The sequence below is a fragment of the Mustela putorius genome, unplaced genomic scaffold (assembly GCF_011764305.1).
Source record: "Mustela putorius furo isolate JIRA1106 unplaced genomic scaffold, ASM1176430v1.1 tig00003845_pilon_pilon_pilon, whole genome shotgun sequence".
Lineage (NCBI taxonomy): Eukaryota > Metazoa > Chordata > Mammalia > Carnivora > Mustelidae > Mustela > Mustela putorius.
The window spans coordinates 92,301,891-92,329,214 of NW_025421998.1; the positions used below are offsets into that span (position 1 = coordinate 92,301,891).

Here is a 27,324-nt window from a genome sequence, read left to right on the forward strand (position 1 = left end):
AGTCTATTAAAAGTACCTTATTTTGAGTTACTTAATTCAGCTAATCCTGTAGATTACCTAATCTTTATTGAAATTCTCAGAAATAGGAATTTTAGTGTCAGGGAAATGGAGAGGTAATTTTGGATCACTGGGCACTCCCAGAAAGGACAGTCTTGGGTGAGTGGTGGAAGTGGGGGGCGTTGGACACCAGAGGGCAGCATGATGGTGCTGGGAGGCTGGGCAGGGGGTTGACCAGGTGGTGGGAGAGGAATGCATAAGGGTGGTGGGAGGGCCAAAGACAAACTTTGCCTTCTTTGCAATTTTGCCTAGGGCCCTGGTGGTGGCAACCGCCTGTGTGCCACTGAAAATCGTGCCGATGCCTGGCATACTGCATAAATGGAAGCAGGGTACCGCGTGAGTTGAAACATTGGTCACACTATATAAAGTTTGTATATGTGAATCAGTGTAACTCATACCCATGTAACTGGGGGTCTGACTGTATTTGGATTTTTCTGATAAGGCATCATGGGCTAAGGAAAAAGAGTCCTGGGCTGAGACTCAGGAGACCTGGTTTCTAGCCCCAGCTGTACCTCTAATTGTAACCTTGGGTAAGTCACTTAACCTTTTTTGCCTCAAGTTAAATCAATAATCTGTTAAATGGGAAACCAAATAATTTCCTATGTTACACTCAAAAAATGTTGAAAAATAAGTATATTTTAAGTTTCTTTAGGAGAGAGGAACCATAAGTAGATATAAATTAGTATGTTATTTTATCTGAAGTTCGAGGTAAATTAAACTTTATAAATACCTTTTTGTTGTAGTTGTTGGCATTAGTAGAAGGGAGAGGGATAATGTTTTTTTTCCCTGAGTATAGTCCATTTGAAAGGAGGGAGGATCAGCAAAGGAGAATTCAAGCAGCAATTTGAGAATTGTCTATGTGACAGTTGGAGGAACTCGTGTCCTTGCATAGACTAGTTATTTTTTCTGAGTTTGGTTAATTGCAGAAATGTCCCTTAGCTAAAACTTTTGCCAGCAAATAGACTTTGGTTATAAGCCTCTGGTCCTGACCCCTAAAAGGCCTGGCAAGGTACAAGGGAGAGGAATTAAACAAAATTGTGGGCATGAATTTAGATTATATCCTAAGTTTAGAAACCAGGGAATTTAGAGAATTAGTTTGAGGACTCCATATTTTTAAATTACTTACAGCCTTTAAATGGCAGAGATCATCTTGGAAAGGTTAAAACAGGCCGGGAATGACAATCATCCCCAGCATCTTCCCTTTCTGTAGTTCATGTCCCAAGCGACCAGTGAATTAATAGAATGTGGAAAACAATAGAATTTTATTGCAGTATTAGTTGCCCATTATGGTTAGGGAATGTCTAGGGCAAGTTAAAGCTTTCAGATAATTGTACCTATTTTTTAGGGTAATCCTTCTAAACATACAGTGATGTGTTTCCTTAGTTAATAGAGTACATTTAGTCATAATTTGTCAGTTACATTGTATAGTAGTTTTATAGAATGTAAAATAAAAGGTACTACTCATCCTAGGAGGTAACCAGGAAAATAAAGTTCAGTAAATCATTTACTTGTTCCTAATATAAGTTTAGTGATACGTAACTTGAACCTGTAGGATAGTATGACATTGCTGCCTTTCTGCAAAATAAATCATTGAATCAAAGATAGCAGTGTTATCTTCAGTGGATTTTCTTCATAAAGTCATCTTTACTGTAATCTGTGTTTCTTGACTTGTCATCAACATTGAGAGCATTTTTTTTTAAATTTTTCTCATTAGCATAATGAGCCATATTTATTTCTTGGTCAGTTGTATACCATTCTATTCCACTTGGATTGTTCATTATAAGTGAAGGAGGCATAGCCTTTAATGTATAAGCACACATTTTAAAAAATAATAATGGGGTATATCTTACTCCAGAGCTTGTAATTCTTTTAACTTAAGAAATTTTGGCAAAAATAAGGTTAAACAGTAGTTAAACATCAGGCTAAATAAGAGTTCTGCTGAATATTTGACTTAGAGGTTCAGGCATATCAAAGCAGTGAAAGCCCTGTTAACATCCATATGGTGAGTCTATTTTAAACAAAGTTTAATTCATTTTACATTTTGAACTCTGAATATTTGTCTGCAAAACAGTCCAGAAAATAGTAATGGTATCATTTCATGTAATCTTGTTTTCTTCTTGGATTCTCTATAGTCATTTAGCTTTCCTCAAGGAAGCCTATGCTTGTGAGGTATTCTTTTGCTTTGGGTAAAGAATAAAGAAATAAATGGAAACCAAAGAAAAATCATTTTGTTTATCACTACATAAGCTCTGTAAGCAACAAATAAATGCTTTGATTTGGATAAGTGTTACATGAGGAAAAATGGTGGTGAGCTGCACGTTCATCATAGGTAGGAAAGGTGTCATGGATCATGGTCTTAATGAGTCAGATAGTGGTGTTGAGTACTCGGTGGTTTATACAGACATTAAAGCTTGAAGTTGCTAAGAGTTCAGGCAAGCAATGGGGTTGCAAAGATAGGTAGATGGCTTAAAACTGAAGGTCACCTAAGTGTGGGCAAAACTAGATCAGTGAGGGAAATGCTCCTCAAGGATGGAATTCTAGAAAGGTACATGAAATGGATTGAATCCTACAAACCTGGGGCTATTAGTATAGTCTACAAGGAAGTACCTTATAAACGAATAAACGATTGTTTTAACCACTCAGTCAGTCAACTAAGAAATTGTAGACAAGTTGAAGAAAGTTGGAACATTTTGCTGGAGAAGGAATGAGGGAGTAAGAGGGTACATTTCTGACAGGAATCTTGTGAATTCACCTGCAGAAAAGTCATTCTGTACCTTTTTGGTTTAAATTCTCATGCAGTAGTAGCCGCTAGGGTAAAAATTGGAAGCAAGGCCAAAATACATCAGTTAATCAGTTTTTGTAAGGTGACTGAGGTTATAGAGTAGTTTTGTAAAAACTGAGTAAATGGGGACGCCTGGGTGGCTCAGTGGGATTAAAGCTTCCACCTTCGGCTCAGGTCATGATCTCAGGGTCCTGGGAGCCTGCTTCCACCTCTTTCTCTCTCTCTGCCTACTTGTGATCTCTGCCTGTCAAATAAATTATAAATAAAATCTTTAAAAAAAAACCTGAGTAAATGTATTTTGCTCTTTTAACATGGGCTAGCGAAAGGGGTCTTTAAAAATTTTTTTTATTAAAAAAACAAGAAAGTTCACTAGATATTGATCCATATGTTCTAATTTAGTTGTGAACCATGTGCATTGATGTTTGACCTGTGTGATTCAACATGAAAAGAATTTAACCAGATGCCCTTGCTGAGTCTTTTGTCATGTCTCTTGAATGCATGGTAAATTGTTTTGTTTTTATCTTCTTGAGACTTCAGTTTTCTCTTTCAGAGTAAAACTTTCCAGAATTTTACCTTTTAATAAAATAAGTTGGATATTAATTGGTTATTATCTATGGGATACTTAACTGTTCACTGCCTCTTTATTTTGTCCTGTTACTAGATTACGCAGTATACCCTTTTTTAGTTATTTGAAGGTATATTTTAGATCAGGATTAGTACTGTGGCCCACCTGCTTTTTGTAAATAAAGTTTTATATGAATACAGCCATGCCCATTTGTGTACCTACTGTCTTTTGCTGCTTTTCCTTGAAACAGCAGAGTTGAGTAGTTGCAAGAGATCTCTATAGCTGGCGAGTTTGAAATGTTTGCTGTCTGGCCCTTTAGGAAAAAGCTTGTTGACCACTGTTTTGGTGAGTGATTCTCAAAATGTGGTCCGCAGACTTTAGCAGTACCTGGAGACTTGTTAGAAATGCAAATTCTTGGGCTGACTCCAGAAATTCTGGGGATTGGAGCCAATAATCTGTGATTTAAACAACCTTCTACCTGATTCTTATGTGCAATAAAAGTTTGAAAAACTCTGTTCTAGATAAGTGTTTCCCAAGTGTTCGTCTCACATACCACCTTGACTGTTTTTTAAACCCTATTTTCTGTTTTTTAATATTTTCTAAACATAAACTCACTTTCTAAAAACTTAATTTTAAAATGAAAATTTATGTCACCAGAAAAATACAAAGAGAACAACATGATATTTTTTAAAATATTTTTTTTCAAGATTTTACTTATTTATTTGACAGAGAGAGGGAATACAAGGAGGGAGAGTAGGAGAGGAAGAAGCAGACTTCCTGCTGAACAAGGAGCCTGAAGCAGGGCTTGATCCCAGGACCCTAAGATCATGACCTGAGCCAAAGGCAGACACTTAACAACTGAGCCACCCAAGCTCCCCAACAATATGATGTTTTAAGAGATAAAACTTAGGCTCAAAAAAATTCAAGAAAAAGCTTAGACTCTGTTGTCACACATGTTAAACATTACCCTATTAGAGGTATGGACTTGATCGTGTACTTCTAAAGTTAATCATGATGATAATCACTAAATAATTCAGTGGTGCTTAAAATGTTGGTGAAATCCTGTTGGTGAAATTGGATAACACCTAAAATCATCTTTTGTATAAATCTCATGCTTTGAAAAATACCGTTCTAGTGAAAGAAAAAGCTGTTTTAACTACATACCCAAGCCCTGAAGTAGAAATGACCAGAAGAAGCACATACCTGTGAGATGGAGCGATCTAGTATCCCTAGAGGTTCGTCTAGTCCTCAAGGGTGAAATTACTTTATTTAGCTTGAATTCTCTCTCCTCAGTAGTGGTTTGGCCAATGGTAGCCAGCAGTTCTGCAGGACTTCACCAACCTGTTTCACAAGGGGCATGTGGAAAGGTGCCTGGCTCTGGGAAAGGCTACTTATAAAAGATTAACCCCTGGACTAGAAACTGTGGGTGAGGTGGCTGTGGTTTTACCTTGCAGATAGGGGAACAGCAGGACAAGCTTGCTAGAATAATAGTTGATTCTGGAAACCATGTGGTCGTATTTTGAGAAATTCCCATGTTATTTTACTTTCCTCATGGTATTAAAAGGATACTTCCCTGGACATAGTGTTCTCTTTATTTACTGGCTGATGTGTTTTAGAGTATAATAATTGTTAATAGGAATAGAATCTTTCTTTCCTGAATATCCCCAGGTTGCTGATTTGCTTTAGTTACTTCTTTTCCTTAGAGATTATGGACACATGGGTTTCTGTTGTCTTTTGTATCTGCAGTAAAGTAGTGATGTAGGACTCTAAACTGACAGGCTAGTGGGAAATGAAGGTTTACACATGAACAATTATGTTTATTTTTAATTGATGAATTCTATGGTGTTGATTGTATGGGTCTTATTTGGCAAAAACTTAAAAAAATGCAGAAGACTATCAGACACCTATAGGAGTGAACAAGTGTTACTTTGTTCAAACTAAAAACAAAATATTGCAAATGAGGTTCTTCTCTCCACTTCACAGTCACAGTTCTTTCCCCAGAGGCCATCCTAGTGAATTTGGTGTGTATTCAGCGTGACACAGTATTTCTGCTGTTGTTTCAGTAGTTGCAAGGCTCAGTCTCCTTCATTGTAATCTGTTTTTCATTTTAACTTCCTTTATCATTGAGTTGTCTGTCACTTCTGTCCTTTGATATTCTCATTTCTTTTCTTATTTCTTTCCTTCACTATTTTTTGATTTGGGGAGGCTAAGCCTTGGGGAGGCTTAGCTTTTATTGCTATAGCCGGCTGACAAGAATTTGTCTTTTTGATAAATCAACCAATCACTTTCTCTTTGGTTCTTTTCAGCTATTTCTTCATAGCCAGAGATAGCTTTCATTACTTCTGGTTTTGTGTATAGAAAGTTCTGGATGATAGAGGGCACCAGATATTCCCAGTATAAGTGTTACTGTATCAGAATTTGCAGCTCTGCAAGTAAGTATCAAAATGGAAAATTTAGCAGGCTGCAGCTTTTTAATGACCATCTTTCCTGTCTGACATATATCATAAAACACATTCTATATAATCTGCTTTTAGAACTTCATTTTTAGGTAACAGTTTATTCAGGCTTTTCTGATATATCTCTTATATCTAAAAGGAGAAACATGTTGATAGGTATCGTAAAGTGCCTTTCCACCACCAGCCCTGCTGTGGCCAAGAGTCTTTGCTTGTGTAATGAGAGAAGATTAGGGGTGGAATAGAACCCTTGGAATGTAGCTACTTTAGTATTCCTGTTCTCACATCTCCATCACCATTGTTAGTTCTTAAATATCCTGTAAGCTTTTTCACCTAATATCCTGGCTGTTCCTCTGTCTCATTGGTTACAGTTCTGTTACATGGTTATTCTTTTCTTTCTTTTTAAGATTTTATTTATTTATTTTTTTGACAGAGAATCACAGCAACAGAGGGAACAGAAGCAGGGGGACTGGGAGAGGGACAAACAGGCTCCCACTGAGCAGGGAGCCCGATGTGGGGCTCCATCCCAGGACCCTGGGATCATGACCTGAGCTGAAGGCAGCCGCTTAATGACTGAACCACCTAGGTGCCCCTACATGGATTTTCATAGATAAGCAGGCTGGTAGATTTAAAAAGTTAACTTTAGCATTATTAATCTTTGATCATATTCAGTAAGAATGAACTTGTTCTAGCAGTTTCTGCAATGGGCATTGCAGCTCTACAGTGGGCATTGCCTGGGTGTGTTTTGGGGGTTCTCATAGGGGTAATAGTAGTACTTATTTGTGATTATAAACCTACAGACCCTATGGAAAGATTAAGAGGGATAGCTTTCTGGACCATATAGTACCCTTATTTTTGCATTTTCTGGGGAGAAAATAAATTTGCTACTAGTTACTTGGTATGGCTTTGTAAGTTCTGTTAGATAGAAGTGACTTAATTTGGAAGGGACAATGCCATAATTGGTTTTTTCCCCTGCCATCTTTGAGTACATAATAAATACATTCCTGAAGAGTTTGATATGTATCACGTTGTGTTAACTGTTTCAAAACCCCTCTAGTCACAATATATTAAGACATGGTAATGAGTCATTTTACAAAACAAATTGTGTACTTTCAACTGTATAAATATTCAGTGAATTAAACTAAGTGTGTAAACAATGCATGGAATAATAGGTTTTTTTAAAAGGATAATTACAGATCATTCTTATAGATGAGCTTTAGGCTGAATTCTAAAGGAACAGCAAAGGTAGGTGAGAGAAGTTAGTGGAATTGATGTGAAACTTTGAGAAGACTATAAAAGTAATCACATGGGTTTTTCAGTGTAGCAGTCATGGTGCAGCAGGAATCTCCTTTCACCCCTGAAGACAAGGGCTTCCTGGGACAGGCTTCCTGCCCTGTATGAGACTAGAAATTGGCCACCAGTCTTTATAGAGTTTCTGTGTTACTAGGTGGACTCAGTAGCCGATATATTACAAGAAGTGGTAATAAGAGGGTGAAACATTTCTCTACATTCGATGATTCCGAGGGCACAGGGAAATGAGAAACTAAGCTATCGGTATATACCTCTTTTTCTTGCTCTCCTTTCCTTTCACTGAGGGGTATGGATTTTATTTCAGAGGGAATGTACCTATCCTGTCTTAACCCAGTGGTGACACTTGGCTCCTAACAATTGTACCTGTGGGGAGGGGTTTGGTTGTCACATTGGAGAATATGGGAGGGCTTTCTCTCTCCTGGCCCCATTTATAAGCTAGGGGTTGCTTCCATTTGCTTTGTGTGCTATTGAGTTTTTCTCTGTTTTCCCTAAGCTAAGTTCTAAGCTAATTCTATACGAAAGAAATACTAATTAGTTGTTTTTATAAATTGCTTGCCTTAATGCCTGATAATATGCAGTAAAATAAGGATTCTGCATACCATTATATATGTCAAATATTACAGAGTTTAAGGTTCTTTTAATTACAATACTAAACTCAGTTCACTTTTGCTTAGCCTTCACAGTTGTTGATCACATAGCATGGTCATCCACTCACAGCTTAAAAAAATACAGGGAGCATCGGAGAGAATGGGTAAAGTAAAATTTTGATGTTTTTAAAATAGCACCTAAATCTATGAAAGTTTATTTGATTTATTGTTTGTATGGGAGGGAGAGGGTGGTGGCACTGGGAGGGGGGTGGGTATTGGGAAAATAGCATGCACCATGTAAAATGATGTCAGATACCATCTAGGCTGAAGTTTTAAGTGTTACTACTACTGTTGAAGTCTAAGTCAGTTTCAAAAGAGACAGGACCATAAAATAACAGTGTTGGGATTTACAGTGGGCTTATTTTTCTCTCCCAACAAACTGAAGAGGATTTTGAGCATAGCAGTATTTGAGTACATTCTGGGCTGGAGCTGCCTTTTCAGAGTGGCCTATCTGTATTCTCCAAGTGAAACTGCTTCAGTACCATGTTAGGCCCTGTTAACTCATGGAGAAACTTTGAGAAGAATAATAGGCATTCCAGTTTTTGTTGGTATACTTGCAACTCAGGTATTCCCAAATACAAATTACAATGTATGAAACTCATGAAGGGGTTGAAGCAAAGAGAGAACTAAAGAAAGTTGTTAGTCTGAAATTAGTTGCTTAGTAGTAAGTATTAAACAGAAATTTTGATGCTTTCAGTCAAATGAAGGACACTTTGCCTACCAAAGTTCCAAATCAAGTTACTAATTCTAAAAACTTGGATTGTAGTTATGTACAAAGCCTAATTAATAATTGTAGAGGTTACAGGGTAGAGAAACCTCCATGTTTTTATGGGTAGGACACTGTATTGCTGTAACTCAAATAACTTGGTTTAATCTCTGTCCTGTTATTTTTAAACTTTTAAAACTTTGTTTACACATTAAACATCTGGATTGAAGAAAAAAATTAAATCAGGTTTTACTCAGAAAATGCTATTCTGGCCCTAGCTTTGCTATTCCTCCACATGTAGCCATTTGCCAAAGCCAAATTTGACTTGGAGTATTTACTATTCCCTAAATCCTTCTGCCTACATAAGGTTTGTTAAAGATAATACTCCAGTTTGAAATGTTCTTCTTCTTTCTTGTGGTCTGAGTCCTCTATCTTTTCTTTAAATTTTGGCTTCTGCTTTTTGTATGAAGCCTTTTCTAACCTCTCCATCCTTGGTGGCCATTCTACTCTTAGAATTCCTGAAGTACTACTGTTAGAGACATCCATTTGGCTCTTGGGTCATGCTACCTTTATTACTTGTTATTTCATTAACTGTCCTGTTTCTCTATCAACATCATGGACTCCTTGAAGGTAGAGAGCTTGTAATTATATGCCTATTTGTAACCCCATTGACTAGCACAGAGGGGGTATGTGCACTAAGAGGTTTGATTCTATCATTTGGATCCAGTGTTAGTGTAAGAGGGTAACTGTTTTTTTTTTTTTTAACTCAGGTTATTTTTATATGAATATGTGCCCAGAAAATCCAAAGATAAAAGATTTGAATTCATAAAGTGATTCTTTTTATTAAAAGATTTGGTTTATAATTATTTTCTATTAATTGTAGTCCCCCCCCTTTTTTTTTTTTTTAAATGGGCACTGCTTTACCTAGTTTCTTTTGAAAAACATGGTTTGGGCCAGATACCTTGATAGAAACCAAAATTACCAGTATTTTTATTTTAAAATTCTTTGTTGGTTTAGCTAAATTAAGCGTTTCATGGCATAAGCCCAAATAAGTTTATTAAGTACTGCATGGTAATGTAGCCAAATTATTTTAGGATGTTAACCTTAAAGTCTCTTAAGTAAAACTTTAAAAATATCATTTACCAGATACTTAGTTGCTAATCCATCTTGGGATATTTCTGTATCTGAAATTATTAGTGGTTTTATTATTTCTTGGTCTTAGAGGTTTTCGTAATATGTAAGCTGATATTTGATAGCTGTATTTATTGTGTTTGCACTTATCAAATGTTTATAGAGCAAGCACTCTTTTTTAAAAAATATATTTTATTTATTTGACAGACAGACGGAGAGAGATCACAAGTAGGCAGAGAGGCAGGCAGAGAAAGAGAGGCCCCGCCAAGCAGAGAGCCCGACTCGGGGCTTGATCCCAGGACCCTGAGATCATGACCTGAGCCAAAGGCAGACGCTTAACCCACTGAGCTACCCAGGCGCCTCTAGAGCAACCACTCTTAACGCTGTGAGAAGTTACTTTAAAATGCTTCTTGACATTTATAGAAATAATGCTTTTTGTAAGAGCTCAGTAGGGATAATGTTTGCTAAATTCGTATTTGGAATTGTTTATATTGTACCTAATAGCTGTGTCTTCAGGGCACATATATCTTAATGTTAGACTTAATGTTGTGATTTCTGAAGCAAAAACAGTCACCCTACTTCATAAAATGTTTGACTAGTAAAACTTCTAAGAACCTTGGTATTATTCTAAGGCCTGGTTTATAATATTACTGAGCCATTAGTTTGACATAGCATTGAAATAATATTGTTGTTGCATGCTAAAAAGCTTAGATATTGTAGTAGTTAGAATCCTAGATATGTAAGGGTTTTTTTTCCCCCTATTTAAAAAAGTTACATCATCTTTAAAATTCTTAACATAATTTGGGTACAGTTTAAAAATAAGACATTTTTTCTTACATACCAGTAAGCAAAAAAAAAAACAAAAAAACCAAGACTCTAATATATAGCATTGCCCTTATGGTGCTACTTATCATAGTACCATTCTAACGTGAACTTACGCCCGGCCCTCACCAAAGTTTTAATGACATAAAATGTTTAAAAATGCATTTTTTTAAAGCCCCTCTTGGCCCAGAGACCATTTCCCAGAGTTTCAGCATTGGACTTTTTCCTATGGTCAGTCATATTCTTATGTAGGGTTACACTTGTTAAGTCAATATTTTGAAAAAACAAAACACCCTGATTTTGTTCACTTTTGTTTTCATATACAAGAATCTTTACAGTCAACATGTACTTCTAGATGCTGTATTGAAATTGCTGGCAGAGTCTATTCTATACAAACTGAACAATCTGGCCCCTTGTTTTATTTGTAAAGGTTCAATGTATCTATGCCTGCCTACTTCAATCTGCAAGGGAGTGTCAGAAAGGCCCCGCATTCGCCGAGCCGTGAGTTATCACTAACTTTTCAGATGTGTTAATGAATGTGGAACAAAAGCAGTTGTGTTTAAAAGGAAAAAAGGACCATCAAAATAACCTTTATTATAGTAGCAGGCGTGAACACTAAATGATTTATTCCAAATTGTGGTGTCAAAAATAACCTACTTTAACTAGAGATTAGCCTCTAGAAAACCTATTGTTGAACTGCTCTGAAGCTATCATTTTAGCTATAAATTACTTTTCTTAAATTTTATATACCGTGATTACAAATGAGAATTTTCTTTAAGTCTTTTTAACGGAGTTAAAACAATTTGAACAAAATCTTACCCCACCTAAAAATGACATATTTAGTTGACTTCGCATTAAGTTCTTCAAAGTAATGTCATGTCCATGTGAAGTAATGTCAAAGTCCATGTGAAAGGGGCAAAGGTTTAACCTTTCTGTTATTCACATGTGAAAAACAAATTGATTTAAATAATTGAATCACTTCTAGATGAGTTTTTGGAGTGCCTCAAGCATCATGTTAAGTACAGAGGTATTTACAATCTCTTTTGGTACCAACAGTTCTCGCTTCAGTAATTCATCAGTAGGTTTTCATTCATCAATGATGATATCAATTTAAGGCTAAAATAAAACACCTACATTTCTTAGGGCTTATCATTCTACATAGAAAAAATGTCCTTAAGAGTTTTTTTTTTTCTTTTTTTCCAAAGAGATTCTAAGCAAAAAAATTGTAACTAACATCTATATATTGTTACTAGAGCTAGTTACCTTTCTTTTTCTTAGACTCTTTAAAGTTTGAGTTAGATAGGCATATTTGACTAGGAGCTTGGATGCTTCTGTTGCTTAGGAGGTGTATTGTGTTACATGAAGACAGAATAAATTTAAATGTACCAGGTTTGGCCATATGTAGCACAGATCACCTAAAATTTGAAGGTATGGTACCTTTGGAGGCATTAAAGTTAACGTTTCATTTGGGCAATGTGCCTTTGTCTGACTGGTGTGTAAGTCCTTCTTCCAGGTTTGTACACTCTTAAACATGCTATTCTACCCTCTCTAACTCATCCCAGCAGCAAAAGGGAGACACTTCAGCTGGAACAAAATAGTGGAAGAAATGGCGTCTGGGGTTCAGTGGGGATTCGCAGTGTGTATGCAATGTTTGCAAGATTACTTTTTATGTTTTTCAATTAATGTAAATAATTACAAAATAAATCTATGCTTAGCGTCAAGTAGGGAACCCTGTATACCAGTAGAAACTTCCTTGTGGGTCTGCTGCAAGTCACTTAACCTCTTGGGGCCTCAGTTTCATCATCTGCAATGTAAAGGAGTTGGACTCCATAATCTTAAAAGTCCATTCCTGCTCTGTATCCTATGCTTTCCTGAAGTACTCTGTTTAACAGAATGCATTGCTTTCCCACTTTGACTATTTGAATTACATGTGCAGTACACATACTGCAACTGCATGTCTAAGATAGTTTTTCTGTAGGATATTATATAAAAAACTAATCCCTCTTGAGCTGATTTATAAATAAATATATGTGTGTATAGCCACACAGAAAAAGCTAGCGATAGTAGGGCTCTCAGAAAATAAGTATTTTCTAGTTGTCTAACCTTGAATGTTATTAACTTTCCTATATTACAGGAGATACTACTCGTCAACGAATCAAATTCAGTGATGACAGAGTATGCAAGAGTCACCTTCTCAACTGTTGTCCCCACGATGTCCTCTCTGGAACTGTACGTATCTATTAAATTATACTGTTTGATTATTGATATCCTACAGAAATGAACTACTTGAAAAAGACTTAATTCCTTGTCACCTTTTAAAAAGGTTTATAGGAGGGATTTGCATCTCTTATATTGTTTATTGAAGTTGATGATTTAAATCTGCAAAAATGGAATTCCTCCAAAAAGTCTTGTTATCCTTTGCTTTATAATTATTTCAATTCTTCAGAGAAATTTTTGAAAAAGCACTTCTTATTTGGAATATAGAGGCAATTTTTATGCTGTAGTTGCACTTTCAGTTCTGAAATTATAGAAACAACTTTTAAAATAGTTTTCTTTACTGTTGATCAGAATAGACTTACGTCTAGCGCATTACATGTTTAGATTTGTGCACATTATATATTGTGGAAGTCAGAGGGGAAAACGTCGCAAATTCATACAACTTAATTTGCTAGTAGTGTCACTTAAAATGCATTTATATTTCTGACTCCTAATAATGTAAAGCTTACTTAGATTCTATATCTAGTGATGTTGGTTGACCTTGGAGTATTGTCATTTTAATTTGAAAGATAAATCACATGGTGATGGACCTATTTAAATGGAAGAGAGGATCTGATTTTCTGACTTTGGGGTTTGGTTGAAATGATTACTCAGTGCAAGAGCTTTCCTTCACAGGCTACATGTGGTGGTGGAGGAAGACTAGTAGGAGCTAAACATTTAGCTGGTTTTATTTCTCATTTGCCTGGAATGACTGAAATGAAGAAAAGATTTCTGGTCCATTTTCAGACATGATGAGTTCCTGTAGTTAAAGTATTCTAAATGAGTGGTTTCTTCTGGATAGGAAAAGTTAAATAGCTCTAACAGAAATCAAGGGCATATACAATAGGAAACACCTCTGTCTTTTTCCAGTAAAACTGTATTAGGTTAAAAGAAAGAAAAGAGGGGCGCCTGGGTGGCTCAGTTGGTTAAGCAGCTGCCTTCGGCTCAGGTCATGATCCCAGCGTCCTGGGATCGAGTCCCACATTGGGCTCCTTGCTCCGCGGGGAGCCTGCTTCTCCCTCTGCCTCTGCTGCCACTCTGCCTGCCTGTGTGTGCTCGCTCGCTTTCTCTCTCTCTCTCTGGCAAATAAATAAATAAAATATTAAAGAAAGAAAACAGCCCTGCATTTAAAAGTATATGTGATAGCTAATTTTTTTTCTAAGTGCAATAACGTAACCCAGATTCTGAGTACTCAGCTTAGAACTATGATAAGATAATTGACCCTAATTTCTACTCTATTAAGAGTGTATTATTGAGTGTCCATAAAGTATTTTCTGCTGTACTTATAAAACATTTGAAATCTGTAAAATGTATAATTATCTGTAGTATACTTTGATTCTCCACATTTACTATTAAATTTAACAGTCATTTTAGTTAATGGCTAAATTATCACTTCAAGTAATTTTTGAGAACAGGATTAATTAACAGAGTGACAAAGTTAGTTTTTTTTTATTTTTTAAAACTATAAAACCAGCCATAGCAAGTGTTATATTCTTCAGATTTGCCATTAATAATAAAAATCTGACATTACAGTAGTGCTTTATGTTTTATAATGTACATATGCATTTATGCTCATTTCTTTCTTTTTTTTTTTTTTTTAAATTTTATTTATTTGAGAGAGAGCACAAGCAGGGGGAGGAGCAAAAAGGGAGAGAGGGACAAGCAGACCCTGCACTGAGCGCTGAGCCCATTGTGGTACTTGATTCTATGACCCTGAAATCATGACCTGAGCCAAAACCAAGAGTCAGGTGTTTAGGGGCACCTGGGTGGCTCAGTTGGTTAAATGTCCAACTCGGGTCATGGCACAGGTCATGATCTCAGGGTCTTAGGATTGAGTGGTGCGTCAGGCCTGGTGCTCAGGGCAGAGTTCGCTCCGGATTCTCTCTCTGCCTGTCCTCCCCACAACCACACTCCTTTGCTTGTGTGTGCGTGCATACTGTCTCTCTAAATAAAATAAATAAAATCTTTTTTTTTTTTCTTTTAAGATTTTTATTTATTTATGACAGAGAGTGGAGGGAGGGAGCATAAGCACAGGGGAGCTACAGAGGGAGAAGTGGGCTTCCCGCTGAGCAGGGAGCCTGATGCAAGGCTTGATCTCAGGATGCTGGGATCATGACTTGAGCTGGAGGCACAAGCGTAATGACTGAGCCACCCAGGTGTCCCAAAACAAATGAAATCTTAAAACTGTTTTGTTTTATGATCCACAGTTAGCTTTAATGATAGTAGATGAGTATTCAAATTCCCATAGTTCTATTGATTTAAAGTTCAATTGGGACCAGACCCAAGTTTTACTCATCATGTTTTCTACTCTGTAGGGAATCCTTAATTCTTTATTCTTTTAAATGAAAAAGGATGAGTGATTGGTCTTAGACTTTCCTTCTTTTAAGTTCTTGCCTGGTGGATTTATAAAATGCACATTTTCTCAAATCTAACATCTCTGAAACACACATTTTAAAATGATAGAAAAACATTAATTGGTAACATTTTCTTATGGTACAGAATTGAATGTTGTGGCTTAAAATTGTCAGTGCTTGGATTATATTAAAAACGGTTATTGAAAACCCTTTTATAGGCACTATGCCAGGGAAACTCTGGATGAAAATACCTCCTTTTGTCAGTGTAATAGACCTGAGATTGCCTTATGTAAAGATGATATTAAGAAGTTATGAACCTCTGTGAGAATTGAAGCAGAGCTTGTAGAGATGGCTGTGGGGCTTTGTTAAGACTTAAGTGTTAGAGAGTGGTCTCCTTGATAACTCAAAACCATACATGTTGTTACTTTCTCATGACCCTTATTAGGAAAAAGCTATAACAGTTCATCCTGTGTACAAATGGTTTATAATTACAGACTTATGACTTAGCAACCAGTCTCTCTAGGACTACTTTTTTGGCACAGTCTAACAGTTCATACCTCTTTATGTTGAAATGTCTGTTTCTCTTTTTCTTTCTTTTTTAACATGATAGATGAAAAGAACTGAATTGTAACTTGATTTTATAATGTTTTTTTCTTTGTTGTATAACTAAAGTTTACCCTTTTCCTGAGATCTGTCACTTCCAGCAGAATATGACTCACCAATACACTAAATTATTTAGCAGAAGAATACACAGAAGTGTATTTTCTGGCATTTTTGGAGATGGAAAGTCTGATTTCTAAAAATGCAGTCATGACTAACTATTGTATGAAGTATTTTTGGAATTCAGTTTGGTGAAAAATGCTCCATAATATTTTACCTTTTCATTAGTCTGATACTCTGGTATAACTGACTCATAAGTTAATAAGTCAGGAGGTTAGATATATTAATAGAGATTGAAAATAATTGTACATATGTATTTTTGGGTTATGGTTTTTATAAGCACGACTTTTCTTGTAACTGAGGAAGCTTCTTTATTTCAAAGGCTTGTGTTATTCCCTTAGTCATTGAGAATATTGTTTTAAGACTCATTCTTCTCCTCCTTTTGGCACACTTAGTTTCTTATTCTAGTCACTGTGCAAAAAGTAGGTAGCACCCCTTTCAGATTTAGCTTCTTGTGATCTGGGAAAAAGGTATGTAGTAGTAATATAGTTATTTATTTATTTATTTATTTATTTTTAAAGATTTTATTTATTTATTTGACAGAGACCGACACAGTGAAAGAGGGAACACAAGCAGGGGGAGTGAGAAAGGGAGAACCAGACTCTCCACTGAGCAGGGAGCCCAATGCAGGGCTCCATCCCAGGACTCTAGGATCATGACCTGAGCCGAAGGCAGACGCCTAGCAACTGAGCCAGGTGCCCCTGTAGCAGTAATAATTTAGAGGCATTAAATATAAAGCAGAGATCGTAACAGAAGCTTGAAATTGAGGTCTGCAGAGGTGAAAATGTATACTCTCATGATGTGCCTGTCCTGAAATCAAAAATGGCCACTACTAATTTTATTACAGCCTTCATCAAGTATAATTGGAGGGTTGACAGACCATCATGTATTGTAATGTAAGGTCATCATTTCATGGGTGGGAAAAATTAAGACTCAGAGAAATTGTGCTTGTCAGATGTCTTACAGAGAATTACAGTATATTATATAACACAGGAATCTTAGAGGTATTTAAATCTAAATACTTTAAAAAATTGTTTTTGTGGCTTTTGTTAGTTTTTTAGATAGCACAGTTACTTAGGTCAGTGACTTTCAAATGTTTCTGATGCATCCTTGGATGTATTTCATGCCTTACGGGGACTGGCCAGTCTTTCCTACTTTAATAGGAATTTTACACATTACAGGTACAGGGATTTTCCATGAAATTTTGTTTAAAAAGAGATTCTGCTGCTCAGAAATTGAATTTGAAGTTTAAAATTGAGGGACACGTGGGTGGTTCAGTCATTAAGCATCTGCCTCTGGCCCAGGTTATGATCCCAGAGCCCAGGGATTGAGTCAGGAAGCCTGCTTCTCACTCTCCCACTCCCCCTACTTGTGTTCTCTCTCTCACTTTGTCTCACACCATCAAATAGCTTAATAAATAATCTAAAAAAAAAAGCTATAAAAAAAATAAAGTTTAAAATTGAGAAATCGAGACAAAGATAAAGTAAAAATTTTTTCTGCCTTTTTGAAGTGATTGAGTAGGAATATTAGTTGTCAAAAATTCTCTGTTGATTTTATGTTGCCCTAAAAGGTTCTAGTTTTTAGCTGAAGTGCAGTTTTTACTAACTGTTCAAAGACTCTTATTGTTTCTCTAAACTATTCTGTTTAAGGGCTGGTCTAAAATCGGTTACTTGGATACATACAAGCCTGAACTTTCAAACTGTTGGAAGTCTCTTTGCTAGTACATATGTAAAAGAGCCGTGGGAGTATGGAGAAGCAGAATAAGTATAAGAAAGAAAGAAACCACAGAATTTTCTCAACCAGACCCTAGAATGTAAGTTTCATAATAAGAGCAGGCATATTTTGTTCAGTGCTAGGTCCTCAGCATCTAGAACAGTGTCCCTCCGTTGTGTTGAATGAGTAATCAGTCCACCCAAAGTAAAACACTAAATAAGTCTGTTATAAAACTAACCTGGGTTTGAAAAATTAACCATTGTTAGTGGGAAATGTGTTACTTTTTTAACACGTAAGGTGCTGGAGAGTGTCTTGGGTTTGTTGAGTTGCTTTTCTAATAATGACAGCAGTAGGGGTGCCTGGGTGGCTCAGGGTTAAAGCCTCTGCCTTTGGCTCAGATCATGATCCCAGGAGTCTGGGATGGAGCCCCACAATCTGGCTCTCTGCTCAGCAGGGAGCCTGCTTCCTCCTCTCTCTCTGCCTGCTTCTCTGCCTACTCGTGATCTCTGTCTGTCAAATAAATTAATAAAATCTTAAAAAAAATAATGACAGCACTAGTTCCACATGAAGATGTGAAAAAATTAGTCTTTAGATACTTTCAACTCAGAATTTCTTTCCCCAAAATGGCTTGTTTCGGGCTAATTTGTTTTTTGTTTTTTAAGATTTTATTGATTTATTTGAGAGGGAGAGAGAGAGAATGAGAGGAGAGATATTAGTGGGAGAAGCAGACTCCCTGCTGAGCAGGGAGCCAGATGTGGAACTCCATCCCAGGACTCCAGGATCATGACCTGAGCCGAAGCCAGTCGCTTAACCAACTGAGCCACCCAGGGCCCCTATTTTTGTATTTTTTAGCAGTTCTTAGCATCAGTCCAGATAACTGGCTTCATTTTTTTTTTCCTTTTCAATTTACATGACAAGTAAATTTCCAGAGCCCCTCAATTTGTAAAAATGCCAGTTTTTGTTTTTTTTTTTAGTGTAACAGTATTCATTGAAAAATGCCAGTTTTAATGCACCCTAAGTTTTACCAGTTTTGGCTTTTTTTTTTTTTTTTAAGATTTTATTGTTTTATTTGTCAAAGGGAGAGAATGTGTAAAAGCAAGGGAGCCCCAGGATGAGGGAGAAGCAGACTCTCCGCTGAGAGTCTATTCTAGGACCCTGAGATCTGACCTGAGGCAAAGGCAGACTCCCAACTCACCGATGCCACCCAAGTGTCCCTAGTTTTGACTTTCGAAGTATATTTTATGTCCTTTTATTAAGCAGATTTTGTAATTTGTGTTTTATTCTTCAGTTACAAAAATGCATTCCTTTAATAAGCATTTCTAGAGATTAATTAAACCCAAACACCTTTGGTGTCTAGGAAGTCGGAGGCACAGAAAAAGCTTCCCAGTGAGTAATTAAACTTTGCTGCTAAATGTTAAAAACCAAGCCCTCAACATTGTTGATAGCATTGTTGGCAAATTGGCACACAAATACCCTGAACTGTTCAACGTAGGGTGCATATGCCTTTGGGAAACTTTTTTCTGCCCTATCAAATAATCTTGTAGTCATTCATTTTATATACTTCAGGCTTATGGAAGTGATATTTTTAAAGGTTTTTTTTTATTTTTTAAGATTTTCTTTGTCAGAGAGAGGGTACGTGCTTAGGGTGCACACAAGCAGGGAGAGTGGCAGAGGGAGAAGCAAGCTCCGTGCTGAACAAGAAGCCTGATGCCAGACTCAGCACCCTGGGATCACGACCTGAGCCAAAGGCAGACCGCTTGATGATTGAGCCACCCAGGCACCCCGAATCTTTAATTTCTGTAATAGAAAGTTTTGACTAGAAGTAGAAGTAGAATTGTATAATGAACTTCATGTACCCATACACCAGCTTCAGTAAATCTTGACCACAAAGCTACCTTATTTATAATCACTTAACCTCCTTGTTTGGTATTTTGAAGCAAATTTTAACTCTTGGATCTGATAGATGAATCTGGAAACAAAATAAAATAGTAAAGACCAATTACTCCCAGGCAAAGTAGAATAAGTTCTGGAAGTCATTGTTATATAAGGCAGATTGTTTTTCATAGTTTGGTACTTCATTAACATATTTTGGTGTCATATTTGTTTTTCTGTACAGTGATTCTCAATAAATGCTCATTACCTGAGAACCTCAGATCGTCCTATGAGTATTCCCAGAACTCTTCAGAACTGTTTTAGAGATGCATACAGTTTTATAAACTGTGTTTTAACAAGGCTGAAGAAACTAGTATGTCTCTGAGGCTATTCAGTGAAAAAGAGAGAGTGGAGTAGTTACAAATGCATCATTTGGAGGATGTAAACAATGAACACAGAGCAAGCACATGATAATAAACGAAACCTTAAAACAAATATTTTTTGTTACTGTACTCAAGCAGAGTCCCAGATTCTCTATCACTGGGAGATTTATTTATTTATTTGACAGATATTTTTAAAAATATTTTATTTATTTATTTGACAGAAATCACAAGTAGGCAGAGAGGCAGGCAGAGAGAGAGGGGGAAGCAGGCTCCCTGCTGAGCAGAGAGCTGGATGTGGGGATTGATCCTAGGACCATGGGATCATGACCTGAGCTGAAGGCAGAGGCTTTAACCCACTGAGTCACCCAGGCGCCCCTGGGTATATTTTTTAAACTGATGAATTTTACCTTGATGTACAGGTGGCAAGACAGATGACTTACTGAAATACTTTTTAGTTTGATGATTCTCACTCATTAAGGAAACTTTTATTTTGACCCATATACAGTAAAACATTGTGAATGTTTATTGTCCCATAGACATTACTAGTCTGTAAGATCAAAAAATATAGGCATTTATATTAATGTATTTGGATAATGTAATTTGTAAAATTTCCACATTTTCGTTTTCATGGTTTTTTTTCCTTTTATGGTATTTATTGTAGTGTTTGGAATAATGAAATTTAAGTAATAACAAAATTAAGAAATTGAAAAAGAAGATGAGGAAGGTAGGCTGAATGGAGAAAGTAAAGAGAATTCACAGTAAAAGTTAACAAAGAATTTTTCTTCAAAAAGTGATTTGTTTGAGGTGCCTGGGTGACTCAGTGGGTTAAGCGGCTGCCTTTGGCTCAGGTCATGATCCCAGGGTCCTGGGATCATCAGGCTCCCTACTCTGCAGAGAGCCTGCTTCCTCTCCCCCTGCCTGACCCCTCTCCCTCTGCCTGCCTCTCTGCCTATTTGTGCTGTCTCTGTCAAATAAATAAAATCATTTTTTTAAAAAAAGGTGATTTAGTTTTTCATCTCTTTGGGAGTGGAACTGATGGTTGAGGTCAGCATTCATTGACTCATTCACTCATTCATTCATTCACTTCACAAGTACTTAGGACCGACTGTGTGCTGTGTTGGGGACACAGAAGTGAACACAGGTTTTTCCTTTAAGTGGTGGGAGCTAGCATTCTGCTGTCAGAGACAAACAACAAAATAATGTGATTTCAGGTCATGATTTAAGTTTCTAGGACCAAAAAAAGCATGGTTAGGTAACTTAGGTAACACCTGAAAGGTGTTAGGTAACACCTGAAAAGGTGGTTCAGGGTGGTTAGACAAAACTTCTGATGAAGTGACATTTGAAACTTAAGCCAGTCACTTCTGAGCAAGAATGAACTTATATGTTGCTTCCTTAAAAAACTTTTGGTGTTTTCCTACTTATTGTACATATGGCCCCAAATCCAAAATCCTTAGTCCATTCTGCCTCTTCCTTGAATGAATAAATCCTTGAAAAATTCCTGTTTTTTACCAGACTGATTTATTCATTGTTATCTCACTGTTTTCCTTCCCTAGCATGATTGTCCCTAGCATGATTGTTGTTTTAGGTTACCTCTTTTTCTCTTGCTGAAGTAACTTTTTTCTTTTTTACACATTTAAATCCTGTCTGGCTTGCTATATGTGATTGTGTGAGCCTATATAGCCTTTTAGCCTCTGAACCCCAGTGTAGCGCCTGCTCTCCGTCCTACTGAATAGGCATTCGTTACTTTTACTTTTTCTTGTTTATATATGTGTTCTCTCTCCTCACTTAGCATTGTCTTTCTAGGGCAAGGACTTTTTTTGTTTTTTTTTAGATTTTATGTATTTGAGAGCATGCAATGGAGAGAGCACAAACTGGGTGGAGGGGGAGAGGGAGGGAGAGAGAGAGAGAGAAGCATACTCCCCACTGAGCAGGGAACCCAATGCTGGGCCTGATCCCAGGACCTTTGAAAGACCAAGCCAGGGGCGCCTGGGTGGCTCAGTGGGTTAAAGCCTCTGCCTTCGGCTCAGGTCATGATCCCAGGGTCCTGGGATCGAGCCCCATGTCGGGCTCTCTGCTCCACAGGGAGCCTGCTTCCTCCCCTCTCTCTCTCTGCCTGCCTCTCTGCCTACTTGTGATTTCTCTCTCTGTGTCAAATAAATAAAATCTTAAAAAAAAAAAAAAAAAAACCAAGCCAAAGGCAGATGCTTAACCAACTGAGCCACCAAGGTGCCCCAGGGACGACTTTTGTTTTAATGTTATCTAGGTATCTTTGCATATCTTGGTTTGGGATGAATAAGAAAATATCTCATGCTGGGCGCCTGGGTAGCTCAGTGGGTTAAGGCCTCTGCCTTCAGCTCAGGTCGTGATCCCAGGGTCCTGAATTGGGCTCTCTGCCAAGCAGGGAGCCTGCTTCCTCCTCTCTTCCTGCTTGTCTGCCTACTTGTGATCTCTGTTTTGTCAAATAAATAAGTAAAATCTTAAAAAGAAAAGAAAAGAAAAGAAAATACCTCATGCTATGTTCTTCAAAAACAATATTAAAAGCTAGAAGAAGAGCTTTATTGTTCTTTATCCACTCAGGGGAAAATGGACTTGGAAGTGGAACATATAAATGGGAATGAGCAGTTAATAAATGGGAAGTGGCAAAAAGCAGGAACTAATCTCTTCATGCCCAGTGTGCCGGTTTTCCTCTTCATCCATCATTTGTGTTGGACTTGTTCATTTGAATGCCAGGATTGGAATTAGGAAAGAAATACCATAATTTCTACTTTAAGACAATGTGGCGGAACTTGAATGCGTACTCAGGTTTTATTATTTCAAGGCTTTTTCCATATTATATTGGGCTTTCTCTTGTTACTGAGCCCCAGGCTTGAATCAAACATTGAACATAGAAGAGAGATTTTACAAATAGGAGGAAAGTTAATGATGGCAATAAGTGAGAATTAAAGTGTGGGTGACTTGTGATTTAGAAAATAGCATTGGCTTTGGAGGGCATGTGGAAGGAGTCGTCGCGTGGTCAGCCAGGGCTTTGTATTTCCCATGCTCTGTCATGTCATTGTTGTCATGTCATTGCTGTCATGTCATTGTTTCACTTTTTCTCCAACTGGTTGCATTCTTTTTAGTACTTCACTAATATTCACTATCCTTCGATTACTTGCTATTTTTGTACTGTGTCTAAATTATTGTTGTATTTTGATGTCTTTCAACCTTTTCTTGAGACTCTTAAAATAGTGTAAGAAAACAATAAAACAGCATATGGGAAGAATGATTCTTTTAAATAAACTAAGCAGTATAAATAAATAAATAAAAGAATTAGGGGCTCTCTGCTCAGCAGGGAGCCTGCTTCCCCTCTCTCTCTGCCTCTCTCTCTCTGCCTACTTGTGATCTCTCTCTCTGTCAAATAAATAAATAAAATCTTAAAAAAAAAAAATTATGGGCGCCTGGTTGGCTCAGTGGGTTAAGCCGCTGCCTTCGGCTCGGGTCATGATCTCAGAGTCCTGGGATCGACTCCCGCATCAGGCTCTCTGCTCAGCGGAGAGCCTGCTTCTCTCTCTCTCTCTGCCTGCCTCTCCATCTACTTGTGATTTCTCTCTGTCAAATAAATTAAAAAAAAAAATTAAAACCAGGTTAGAGAACAGTGAAACTGTTGCTCTAATGAAAGTGGTTTTTAGATTTTAAAATTATGAAGCAGTGGAGTATGTTTTTTGTTTTTTGTTTTTTTGTTTTTGTGGGGTTTGTTTTTAAATCGTAAATATGATAATAGGAATTTATACTGTTCCTCTCAAGTATTCTTCCTCATCTTCACCCTCATTAAATTTCCCTCTGGCAGTACACTGTGATCTTACAGGTGGTACTGTTCTTTAAAAATACTTTTCTATTCTTTCTTTCTTTCTGTCTGTCTTTCTTAGGTTCTGTTTATTTGGGTGACTGGGTGGCTCACTTGGTTAAATGTCTGCCTTCGGCTTGGTCATGATCTCAGGACCGTGGGATGGAACCTCACATGGTGCGGGCGTGGGGGGGGTGGTCTTTGCTCAGCAGGGAGTCGTCTTCTCCTTCTCCCTGACTCTCTGCCTATTTGTGATCTCTCTCTAGGACAAATAAATAAAATCGTTTAGAAAAATACCTTAAAGTATTTCCATTGTTAATAAATTGACTTAGGAAAGTCAGATTTGGGGTTCCTGTATAATTTGTTAAAGAGGGGCTCCTAGAAGAATACTCGAGCTGTAACTCTATAGAGAAATATGTAAAACTGCTTGGAAAACTTAATTGGATAAAGCAAGCCTTTACTGAATGTAATATTATATCTACATATATCTATATATTATATCTATATATAGGATTATATCTACATATATGCCATACTGGACACTGGTGCTTAGATTTCCTGTTGTTACATCACCTTCAGCATGTCCAGAACAAAACATTTCCTTTACAGACCAACTCTTCCATTTGATTTAGTCATTTCTCTTGGTGGTGTCATTGTTTGCTCATGCTTGAAGTACTCCCGATCTTTTTCCCTCTGCACTTCATTTCCAGTTAGTTAATTGGTTAGGCAATAGTTCCATTTAATTAGTTGATTGAGAGGATATTGAACTATATTAAGGACTGGATTTAAATTTTTACTCTGCTCCTGGGTGGCACAGTGGGTTAAGCCTCTGCCTTTAGCTCAGGTCATGATCTCAGGGTCCTGGGATTGAGTCCCACATCGGGCTGTCTGCTAGGCGGGGAGCCTGCTTCCTCCTCTCTCTCTCTACTTGTGATCTCTCTCTGTCAAATAAATAAAATTAAAAAAAAAAAATTTTTTTTAAATAATTTTTACTCTGCTCCTGCCTGCTTATAATCTTAGACTTGTGATCTTATGACTTCTCTGAGCCTTGACTTCCTTGCTGTAGAAAGGTGGTGGAATTAACGATTTCAGAGATCTTCCCATCTTTAAAATGCTTTCATTATTCTGTAGCACTCTGTTTTACCTCCACCTGCTTTCTTTTTTTTTTCTTTTTTTTCTGATTTGACCCTATGACTTTATTTCTGGCTTGTCCTAGTAGCCTGTTCTGCCCTTGACCTCTTTCTTCTTGTCAGTCCATCCAATAATATGGTGTTAATGCTTCTAAAATATAGATTTCATCGTATAGATTTCTGCCCAAATAGTCAAGCATTCTTCTTTGCCTTTAGAGAAAATTCTGCATATTGATACATGTTCAAAATCTTTAACAATCTGGTCAGAATCTGTAATTTGATTGGTGCAGCAGTCCTGAAATATTTGAGAAAAGAGAAGTTCAGAGAAATTAAATGAATTTCTCAGAGTTAAATGGATAATAAGATGTTAAGGGAGGTCTTCTGAGTTGCTAAGTACCCACTCTGTCCTTACTTTATTATTTAGACAATAAAGTTTTCAAGTAAAAGTGGAAAAAGCATAAAACATGAATATTTTCCATTATATATCATCCCCCATCCCAGACATAAAGCCTGTCAACAATTTAATTTACTTTTCTACTCCCCTTTCTGTGTGTGTGTGTGTGTGTGTGCATGTGCAAGTTTTAACAAAGGGTATTATGTTTGATTTTTTTTTTTCACTTGTCTTGGAGAAGTTTCCAAATCAGTGGTTGTTATTATTATTACAAAATAATATTTTGTAATATGGCTGTTTCCTAATTTATTTATTCAGTGACTATTATTGTGTTAACAGTTTTTGGTTTTGGTGCACAGTCTGGCAATAAAATCTTTGCATGTGCATCTGTGTTATGTATTTGCAACTGTTAGTTTAATGTCTCCATTTTTTTCATTGAGAATATAAACTCCTTGATAACAGGGATTATCTTCTTACCCTGTTTTATAATTCCCTTTAGGATCTAGCTCATTGATCTGAGTAAATATAACAAAGCAAGAATATTTGCAATTTTTGAAGTAGTTATAATGCCCAGTTTCTATCATTGCTTTATTCATTAACATACTACTGCCAGTAGTTTATAACTGGCAGTACACTCAAATGTGTAGGTCAAGCTTTTGATTTGGTGTACTCTAATACTTTACTTGTTGATTTTGATTTATAATTTCTGCATGCCGCTGTTCCGTTACTTAATTTTTTTCCCTCCAAAATCAAGTGGCTTTATTGATATTTTTTTTGAGTGTAAGAATAATACGACCAATATCAGACCAGCTTCACAGCAGTGTCTGTGCACGAATCTGAAAATCTGTACCTGAAAAAAATGGCATTTTATTATGTTTTTCTTTACTCTCTATTTTCTCCGTTTAATATCAAGATGATAATTTCTAACGGCTAAATAATGTGTTGTAGGACTATTCCATGATTCAGTTAAAATCCTATGCTCTAAAACATCATTGTTAAAGTTTTGTCCATTTACCTTTGTATACTGTACTTCATTGTTTCTTCACGTTCTTAGAAGTAGAATTCCTTGGGGCGCCTGGGTGGCTCAGTGGATTGGGCCGCTGCCTTCGGCTCAGGTCATGATCTCAGGGTCTTGGGATCGAGTCCCGCATCGGGCTCTCTGCTCGGCGGGGAGCCTGCTTCCCTCTCTCTCTCTCTCTGGCTGCCTCTCTGTCTACTTGTGATTTCTCTCTGTCAAATAAATAAATCTTTAAAAAAAAAAAAAAAAGTAGAATTCCTTAGTTAAATCATCACATTTATTTAGTAGTGATGGGTTGTTTAAACCTGGTCTTTTATGTAGGAGGGAAAAAAATAAGAGAAACTATTTTCCTTATGAAGCTTAAAGTCCAGTTTGAGAAGATAATGTTCATTTTTGAAATTTCAAAAGAACACTTAGAAAAGTGCTTAACAGAATCAGCTTTGTTAAACAGTAAAATGTAATACAAAATGCTAAGAGACTGTAAGAGAAGTTTTCAGAATTAGATGACTTCACAAGGGAAATATATTTAGGATGGAGAAGACAAAAATGCAGAACTGAATTTTTCCAATTAAAAATAAACATTTTTGGGGCACCTGGGTGGCTCAGTGGGTTAACGCCTCTGCCTTCAGTTCAGGTCATGGTCCCAGGGTTCTGGAATCGAGTCCTGAATCAGGCTCTCTGCTCTGCGGGGAGCTTGCTTCCTCCTCTCTCTCTGCCTGCCTCTCTGCCTACTTTTGATCTCTGTTAAATAAATAAATAAGTAAATAATATTTTTAAAAAATAAAAAAATAAACATTTTTGGGGTTCCTGGGTGGCTCAGTGGGTTAAGCCTCTGCCTTCAGTTCAGGTCATGATCTCAGGGTCCTGGGATCGAGCCCCGCATCAGGCTCTCTGCTGAATGGGGAGTCTGCTTCCTGCCCCCCACCTGCCTCTCTGCCTACTTGTGATGTCTCTCTCTCTCTGTCAAATAAATAAGATCTTAAAAATAAATAAATAAATATTTTCCCCATTTACAATCTAAGAATTTAGATGTCTTTTAATTAAAATGCCATAAATAAACTTGTAGGAAGAATGTAATTATGAAGTAAATTCCTTCTTAAATTTAAAAATTCAAAAACTCTCCCTGTGACTTTCATTAGAAATAGAGCCATTATAAGTTAAATAGCCAAACATTGTCTTATGTTCTGTTT

At 36.9% G+C, this 27,324-nt stretch overlaps 1 protein-coding gene across 15 annotated transcripts in view; it reads left to right on the forward strand.

The window, feature by feature from the left end:
• LOC101680623 (putative RNA-binding protein Luc7-like 2) overlaps positions 1-27,324 on the forward strand; it is a 61,672-nt gene that overhangs the window by 3,099 nt on the left and 31,249 nt on the right. For 2 of the 15 annotated variants that reach the window (XM_004741657.3, XM_004741664.3), the window contains exons 2-3: positions 10,905-10,975; positions 12,609-12,703. In XM_004741657.3, the coding sequence (XP_004741714.1) occupies positions 10,905-10,975; positions 12,609-12,703 (166 nt within the window). The other 13 variants (XM_004741660.3, XM_045063041.1, XM_004741658.3 and 10 more) reach the window with 13 other exon arrangements.